This window comes from Coregonus lavaretus, assembly GCF_964263955.1.
Source record: "Coregonus lavaretus genome assembly, chromosome: 15".
Taxonomy (NCBI): Eukaryota; Metazoa; Chordata; class Actinopteri; order Salmoniformes; family Salmonidae; genus Coregonus; species Coregonus lavaretus.
In genome coordinates this window covers 3025564-3034917 of record NC_140002.1, presented here as the reverse complement: position 1 = coordinate 3034917, position 9354 = coordinate 3025564, and the positions used below count along the sequence as shown (strand labels likewise).

At 47.2% G+C, this 9354-nt stretch overlaps 1 protein-coding gene across 1 annotated transcript in view; it reads right to left on the bottom strand.

Annotated features, from left to right (window-relative positions):
* Positions 1-9354, bottom strand: part of ubtd2 (ubiquitin domain containing 2) — a 55712-nt gene that overhangs the window by 10949 nt on the left and 35409 nt on the right. Inside the window, exon 2 of the mRNA XM_084177527.1 lies at positions 4912-5148. Within this exon, the coding sequence (XP_084033653.1) occupies positions 4912-5148 (237 nt within the window). The remainder of the gene's footprint in view (positions 1-4911; positions 5149-9354) is intronic.

Below are 9354 nucleotides of genomic sequence, written 5' to 3'. Positions count from 1 at the left end.
AGTGTGTGTGTGTGTGTGTGTGTGTGTGTGTGTGTGTGTGGTGCACATTAAGGCTGCTCCACAGATACACCAGGAAACAATTGTTATTTTATGCCTCTCAGCAGTAGTCATCCATCTAGAAAGGGAATACATTCACACACATTAGTCCAAACACACAGCCGGGGGGATCTGTGCTCCTGTCATTAGTTAGGTAAGCTCCCTGTGTCCTGGGGACAGAGAGACATGAGGAGGACAGACAGAGAGACTACTGTCGAGGAGCTAGTTCAGGGCCACACAGGGGACCAGAGAGACCAGAGAGAGAGCCTGCAGAGGCAGTGCGCATTACAGCATATCTCCTCACGTAACCCCACCAAACAGGGTTGGGTCCGGTCGAGAGACCGCCTGTGAAGATACAGTAAGGGGTGATGGAGGACCAGTAGGGGACACTCTTTCCTCTGGTCTACTATACAGTAAGGGGTGATGGAGGACCAGTAGGGGACACTCTTTCCTCTGGTCTACTATACAGTAAGGGGTGATGGAGGACCAGTAGGGGACACTCTTTCCTCTGGTCTACTATACAGTAAGGGGTGATGGAGGACCAGTAGGGGACACTCTTTCCTCTGGTCTACTATACAGTAAGGGGTGATGGAGGACCAGTAGGGGACACTCTTTCCTCTGGTCTACTATACAGTACAGTAAGGGGTGATGGAGGACCAGTAGGGGACACTCTTTCCTCTGGTCTACTATACAGTAAGGGGTGATGGAGGACCAGTAGGGGACACTCTTTCCTCTGGTCTACTATACAGTAAGGGGTGATGGAGGACCAGTAGGGGACACTCTTTCCTCTGGTCTACTATACAGTAAGGGGTGATGGAGGACCAGTAGGGGACACTCTTTCCTCTGGTCTACTATACAGTACAGTAAGGGGTGATGGAGGACCAGTAGGGGACACTCTTTCCTCTGGTCTACTATACAGTAAGGGGTGATGGAGGACCAGTAGGGGACACTCTTTCCTCTGGTCTACTATACAGTACAGTAAGGGGTGATGGAGGACCAGTAGGGGACACTCTTTCCTCTGGTCTACTATACAGTAAGGGGTGATGGAGGACCAGTAGGGGACACTCTTTCCTCTGGTCTACTATACAGTAAGGGGTGATGGAGGACCAGTAGGGGACACTCTTTCCTCTGGTCTACTATACAGTACAGTAAGGGGTGATGGAGGACCAGTAGGGGACACTCTTTCCTCTGGTCTACTATACAGTAAGGGGTGATGGAGGACCAGTAGGGGACACTCTTTCCTCTGGTCTACTATACAGTAAGGGGTGATGGAGGACCAGTAGGGGACACTCTTTCCTCTGGTCTACTATACAGTAAGGGGTGATGGAGGACTAGTAGGGGACACTCTTTCCTCTGGTCTACTATACAGTAAGGGGTAATGGAGGACCAGTAGGGGACACTCTTTCCTCTGGTCTACTATACAGTACAGTAAGGGGTGATGGAGGACCAGTAGGGGACACTCTTTCCTCTGGTCTACTATACAGTAAGGGGTGATGGAGGACCAGTAGGGGACACTCTTTCCTCTGGTCTACTATACAGTACAGTAAGGGGTAATGGAGGACCAGTAGGGGACACTCTTTCCTCTGGTCTACTATACAGTAAGGGGTGATGGAGGACCAGTAGGGGACACTCTTTCCTCTGGTCTACTATACAGTAAGGGGTGATGGAGGACCAGTAGGGGACACTCTTTCCTCTGGTCTACTATACAGTACAGTAAGGGGTGATGGAGGACCAGTAGGGGACACTCTTTCCTCTGGTCTACTATACAGTAAGGGGTGATGGAGGACCAGTAGGGGACACTCTTTCCTCTGGTCTACTATACAGTACAGTAAGGGGTGATGGAGGACCAGTAGGGGACACTCTTTCCTCTGGTCTACTATACAGTAAGGGGTGATGGAGGACCAGTAGGGGACACTCTTTCCTCTGGTCTACTATACAGTAAGGGGTGATGGAGGACCAGTAGGGGACACTCTTTCCTCTGGTCTACTATACAGTACAGTAAGGGGTGATGGAGGACCAGTAGGGGACACTCTTTCCTCTGGTCTACTATACAGTAAGGGGTGATGGAGGACCAGTAGGGGACACTCTTTCCTCTGGTCTACTATACAGTAAGGGGTGATGGAGGACCAGTAGGGGACACTCTTTCCTCTGGTCTACTATACAGTACAGTAAGGGGTGATGGAGGACCAGTAGGGGACACTCTTTCCTCTGGTCTACTATACAGTAAGGGGTGATGGAGGACCAGTAGAGGACACTCTTTCCTCTGGTCTACTATACAGTACAGTAAGGGGTGATAGAGGACCAGTAGGGGACACTCTTTCCTCTGGTCTACTATACAGTAAGGGGTGATGGAGGACCAGTAGGGGACACTCTTTCCTCTGGTCTACTATACAGTAAGGGGTGATGGAGGACCAGTAGGGGACACTCTTTCCTCTGGTCTACTATACAGTAAGGGGTGATGGAGGACCAGTAGGGGACACTCTTTCCTCTGGTCTACTATACAGTACAGTAAGGGGTGATGGAGGACCAGTAGGGGACACTCTTTCCTCTGGTCTACTATACAGTAAGGGGTGATGGAGGACCAGTAGGGGACACTCTTTCCTCTGGTCTACTATACAGTACAGTAAGGGGTGATGGAGGACCAGTAGGGGACACTCTTTCCTCTGGTCTACTATACAGTAAGGGGTGATGGAGGACCAGTAGAGGACACTCTTTCCTCTGGTCTACTATACAGTACAGTAAGGGGTGATAGAGGACCAGTAGGGGACACTCTTTCCTCTGGTCTACTATACAGTAAGGGGTGATGGAGGACCAGTAGGGGACACTCTTTCCTCTGGTCTACTACACAGTAAGGGGTGATGGAGGACCAGTAGGGGACACTCTTTCCTCTGGTCTACTATACAGTAAGGGGTGATGGAGGACCAGTAGGGGACACTCTTTCCTCTGGTCTACTATACAGTACAGTAAGGGGTGATGGAGGACCAGTAGGGGACACTCTTTCCTCTGGTCTACTCTAAGGAGAATCCAATACCCCTGCCCAGGATAGTAACAGGGAGCCTGCCCTGTAGAGTCCTTAGGATGATATGTTAAACCCAGGTCCTGTGGTCACCAAAGATCCCACTACACTTCTCTCTCTCCAAATGGCCACCACTGCTGGTGGACAAAAGGACAACCCTTCCATTATAAAGACATTTGATTGGTGAAAGGAAGCACAGTAAATGCAACTCATTACTATTTTTCTACTTTTACCAAAAAGAAAGAAGACGAGAAAATCCTGGAAGAGAAAAGTGGACATGTAGTAAGAGAGAGTGAGTAGATGAAAGAGGGAGAAGGAGGGAGATGAGATGAGAAGAGAGATAAAGGGCTAGATGTGGGGTTGATAGAGAGACACTGAAGAGAGAGATGAGAAGAGAGATAAAGAGAGAGATGAGAAGAGAGATAAAGAGAGAGATGAGGGAGGGGGGTTAGGGAGGGAGTGACCATAAAGTGGCATAAATAAAAACAGTCAGATGATGTGTAGTTGATAAAAGGGTCATAGAGGGAGATAGAGAGAAGGAGAGAAATGTATGACAAGGATGGTGTGCAGATAGAGGGCTGTGTGTCTTATCATGTGACAGTGTTATACCATGACAGATAGAGGGCTGTGTGTCTTATCATGTGACAGAGAGGGGACAGATAGAGGGCTGTGTGTCTTATCATGTGACAGAGAGGGGACAGATAGAGGGGCGTGTGTCTTATCATGTGACAGAGAGGGGACAGATAGAGGGCTGTTTGTCTTATCATGTGACAGTGTTATGCCATGACAGATAGAGGTCTGTGTGTCTTATCATGTGACAGAGAGGGGACAGATAGAGGGCTGTTTGTCTTATCATGTGACAGTGTTATGCCATGACAGATAGAGGTCTGTGTGTCTTATCATGTGACAGAGAGGGGACAGATAGAGGGGCGTGTGTCTTATCATGTGACAGAGAGGGGACAGATAGAGGGCTGTGTGTCTTATCATGTGACAGAGAGGGGACAGATAGAGGGCTGTGTGTCTTATCATGTGACAGAGAGGGGACAGATAGAGGGCTGTGTGTCTTATCATGTGACAGAGAGGGGACAGATAGAGGGCTGTGTGTCTTATCATGTGACAGAGAGGGGACAGATAGAGGGCTGTGTGTCTTATCATGTGACAGAGAGGGGACAGATAGAGGGCTGTTTGTCTTATCATGTGACAGTGTTATGCCATGACAGATAGAGGGCTGTGTGTCTTATCATGTGACAGAGAGGGGACAGATAGAGGGCTGTGTGTCTTATCATGTGACAGAGAGGGGACAGATAGAGGGCTGTGTGTCTTATCATGTGACAGAGAGGGGACAGATAGAGGGCTGTGTGTCTTATCATGTGACAGAGAGGGGACAGATAGAGGGCTGTGTGTCTTATCATGTGACAGAGAGGGGACAGATAGAGGGCTGTGTGTCTTATCATGTGACAGAGAGGGGACAGATAGAGGGCTGTGTGTCTTATCATGTGACAGAGAGGGGACAGATAGAGGGCTGTGTGTCTTATCATGTGACAGAGAGGGGACAGATAGAGGGCTGTGTGTCTTATCATGTGACAGAGAGGGGACAGATAGAGGGCTGTGTGTCTTATCATGTGACAGAGAGGGGACAGATAGAGGGCTGTTTGTCTTATCATGTGACAGAGAGGGGCTAGATAGAGCTTATAGAGGGCAGGAGTCTATGGAGTGTGTTACGTATTGTGTGGCAGTGTTACGCCGACCCCGCCTGGGCCACTTCATGGCAGTGTTATGTTACAGGCTAACAGATACACAGAGGGGATAGATAGAGAGATAGAGATGATAGAGGAGCAGATGTGTGTGGTGTGTCGTACCGTGTGGCAGTGTTATGCTGGCCCCGTCGATGATGGCCTGGGCCAGTTCATGATCGTTGCTCTCAAAGGCCTGGGCGGCGGCCTTGAGCGCGTCCCAGATCTCCTTGCGTCCCTCGAAGGCGGGCGCCGTGTCCCAGAACTCATCCCGCTTACTGCGCAGCTGGCCGTCCGTCATGGGATAGTCACTCTTCCATTTGGGTTTCTCTCTCTTCAAGGCCTGGTTACGCCCCAGAGCCACTGAGACACGGAGAGAGGGAGAGAAAGAGAGATAGATAGAGGGAGAGACAGAACCCGAGAGAGAAAGAGAGACAGAAACCGAGAGAGAGCGAGAGAGAGAGAGAGAGCAAGAGACATGGTTCAAATGAAAGAGTAACGATTTGACATAACATTCTGGAAACATTCTCAGTTTAAATCACAGCTATTGAAGTCCTCACTGTGAAACATTCCACTATCAGATGTGTTGGCTTTGTGCCTTCACTGCAATGCACAGGAGGTTGGTGGCACCTTAATTGGGGAGAACGGGCTCATGATAATGACTGGAGCGGAATCAGTGGAATGGTATCAATTACATCAAACACATGGTTTCCATGGTATCTAGGTATCTGATGCCATTCCATTTGCTCCGCTCCCATCCATTATTGAGCCGTTCTCCATTCACCAGCCTCCTGTGCTGCAATGTTATTCTAATGTTAAACCAGTGTACCAATTGCAGCCTATTTACAACTTTTCACTTGTGGCAAAATTCAGTTTAAATTCCACTGAGGTCAGCTAAAGCGCAATTTAATGGTTTATAAAATTAAACCATCTATTTACAGAGCCTTCAGAAAGTATTCATACCCCTCGACTTATTCCACATTTTGTTGTGTTACATCCTGAACTCAAAATGGATTCAATAAAAACATTTCTCTCACCCATCTACACACAATACCCCATAATGGCAAAATGTATTTCTGGGTAAGTCTCTAAGAGTCTTTGCACACCTGGATTGCACAATATTTGTACATTATTTTTTAAATACTTCAAGCTCTGTCTAGTTGGTTTCTGATCATTGCTAGATTTAGGTCAAAACTGTAACTAGGCCACTCAGGAACATTCAATGTTGTCTTGGTAAGCAACGCCAGTGTATATTTGACCTTGTGTTTTAGGTTATTGTCCTGCTGAAAGGTGAATTTGTCTCCCAGTGTCTGTTAGAAAGCAGACTGACCCAGGTTTTCCTCTAGGATTTTGCCTGTGCTTAGCTCTATTCCGTTAATTTTTATCCTAAATAACTTCCCAGTCCTTGCCGATGACAAGCATACTAATAACATGATGCAGCCACCACCATGCTTGAAGATATGAAGAGTTGTACTCCGTGACGTGTTGTGTTGGATTTGCCCCAAACATAACACTTTGTATTCAGGACATAAAGTTCATTTCTTTGCCACTTTTTTCCCTTCTGTACAGGCTTCCTTTTCACTCTGTCATTTAGGTTAGTATTGTGGAGTAACTACAATGTTGTTGATCCATACTCAGGTTTCTCCTATCACAGCCATTAAACTCTGTAACTGTTTTATTGGTGAAATCATGGTGAATGGTGAAATCCCTGAGCGGTTTCCTTCCTCTCCGGCAACTGAGTTAGGAAGGACGCCTGTATCTTTGTAGTGACTGGGTGTATTGATACACCATCCAAAGTGTAATTAATAACTTCACCATGCTCAAAGGGATATTCAATGTATGCTGTTTTTATTTTTTACCCATCTACCAATAGGTGCCCTTCTTTGCGAGGCATTGGAAAACCTCCCTGGTCTTTGTGGTTGAATCTATGTTTGAAATTCACTGCCTGACTGAGGGACCTTACAGATAATTGTATGTGTGGGGTACAGAGATGAGGTAGTCATTCCAAAATCCATGCACCGTATTATGTGACTTGTTAAGCACATTTTTACTCCTGAACTTATTTAGCCTTGTCATAACAAAGGGGTTGAATACTTTTTGACTCAAGACATTTCAGAGTTTCATTTTTCATAAATTTGTAAAAACTTCTAAAAACATAATTCCACTTTGACATTATTGGGTATTGTGCATAGGCCAGTGACACAAAATCGAAATGTAATCCATTTTACATTCAGGCTGTAACACAACAAAATGTGGAAAAAGTCAAGGGATGTTAATACTTTCTGAAGGCACTGTCTATCCATCATAACCTTGCTAGCGCGATGCTGAAGTAGGCATATGTTGTACATGAAGTGAGTGGGCTTAATGTGTTTCACAACTCCTGCCAGAATGTTTGCATACATGTGAAGCTGCAAGATAGAAAACAGAGAAGGAGAGAGACAGACCCTCCCTCCCTCCCTCCTGCTTGGAGACTGACTGGACTTCATTCTCCCTCCCTCCCTCCCTCCCTACCTCCCTCCCTCCTGCTTGGAGACTGACTGGACTTCCTCCTCCCTCCCTCCCTCCCTCCCTCCTTCCTGCTTGGAGACTGACTGGACTTCCTCCTCCCTCCCTCCCTCCCTCCCTCCCTCCCTCCCTCCCTCCCTCCCTCCCTCCCTCCCTCCCTCCTTCCTGCTTGGAGACTGACTGGACTTCCTCCTCCCTCCCTCCCTCCCTCCCTCCTTCCTGCTTGGAGACTGACTGGACTTCCTCCTCCCTCCCTCCCTCCCTCCCTCCCTCCCTCCCTCCCTCCCTCCCTCCCTCCCTCCCTCCTTCCTTCCTGCTTGGAGACTGACTAGACTTCATCATTCCATCCCTCCCCTCCCCTCAGTCTGCTCAGCCTCTCTGAGTTTAGTGCTGGGAAACAGTAGTCTGCTCACACACACACCATTTGAAAGTATGTCAGCAGTGGATGAGGGGTGGGGAGGGGAGAGGAGAGGAGGGAGAGGGGGGAGAGGAGAGGAGGGGGAGGGGAGGAGGGGAGAGGAGGAGGAGGTTTACTGTGGAAAGCATCTGGCTGCCATTATCCACCACCTCTGCTCTGGGACTGACTAAAACAATAGCTAGAGCCCTGCGCTGCAGAGACAGACAGAGAACAGAGAGACGGACAGAGAGAGAGAGAGAGAGAGAGAGAGAGAGAGAGAGAGAGACGGACAGAGAGAGAGAGAGAGAGAGAGAGAGAGAGAGAGAGAGAGAGAGAGAGAGAGAGAGAGAGAAAGCCCCACAAATTGAAATTCAATTGAGAGAGAGAGAGAGAGAGAGAGAGAGAGAGAGAGAGAGAGAGAGAGAGAGAGAGAGAGAGAGAGAGAGAGAGAGAGAGAAAGAGAAACGCTTTGCTCTCCTAGGGAGAAAGAGAAACGCTCTGCTCTCCTAGGGTGCTGCTGCTGTTGTGGGTTCCAGCCACATGTGCCAGCAGCCCATCGTCTCTCTCATAGCACAGCAGATGTGTGTGTTTAGAAATACTTTAAGAAATGAGGAGATGGGAAACTCCATTTGATTCTTATTAACGCACATTGTGTTGCCCATCCATTATCAATGGGCCGCATGGTGCATTCTGGGTACAATTCCACAAGGAGCGCACTCCTTCAAGGAGTCAATGGAAGTCAATTGGGTGCTAGCTCCAAAACCCCAAATTAGCATGAATTACGTGAATAATATCGTATAATTTTGAAATCATGACTTTACGTACTTTTGAGGAAAATAGGCAGGTTTCTCGACTCATACCCTGACTTTTAGAAGCGATTAAGGCTGGCCGATATGGCCAAAATATCATATCACAGTATTTTTTCAAATTTTTGACGGTATGACGGTATTTTATGTTTTTTAATAATAAAAGTTCTACATTTGCTTTATGAGTAGTGAGTGACCTTGAGGTGGCAAAACATACATTCTAAGTGATTTCAATGGATCTTTCTCCATTCTGATTGTTTTATACTGTTCAAAAATAATTTCCTGCATTTCCATCAATTTCAGCATTTCCTACACTCATTTGAGAAAAGTTCCACACTGCCACGTAGGGCTGTACGATATTTTCAAAAAAAAACTATGCCTTATTTTTAACCAAATGTTGCAATTGCGATTTGACTTGTGATTTAGATAAAAACACTTGGGTGAACTGTTGGAATCATGGAAATAGAATAGAACGAATGAAAATCCCAGCGAGGAGTTATTGTGACAGGGTAGGAACCAAAGTGATGGTCAGTGTTTCTTAGGGGACCCTATATTCTTTGGCTACATTAAATGCTTCTTCATGTAGCTAACATATTCATGCTTCGCCAATTCCTCTTTGATTTAGAAGATACTGTTGCATAAACATGCTGATTTAGGCCTACACCATCACTGGTACCTGTTACATGAGGAGGTCGCAGTTCCAGAGCAACCCACTAGGTGTCATCCTCCGACAACCTTAGGCACCTCCTCACTCACAGTCTGGACTAATCATTATCTTATTGGTGTCACCTGTGTCTACCTGTTCACCTGTGTATTTATGCTCTCACTTCCCTTTGTTCCCTTGCTCTGTTTTCTCTGCTA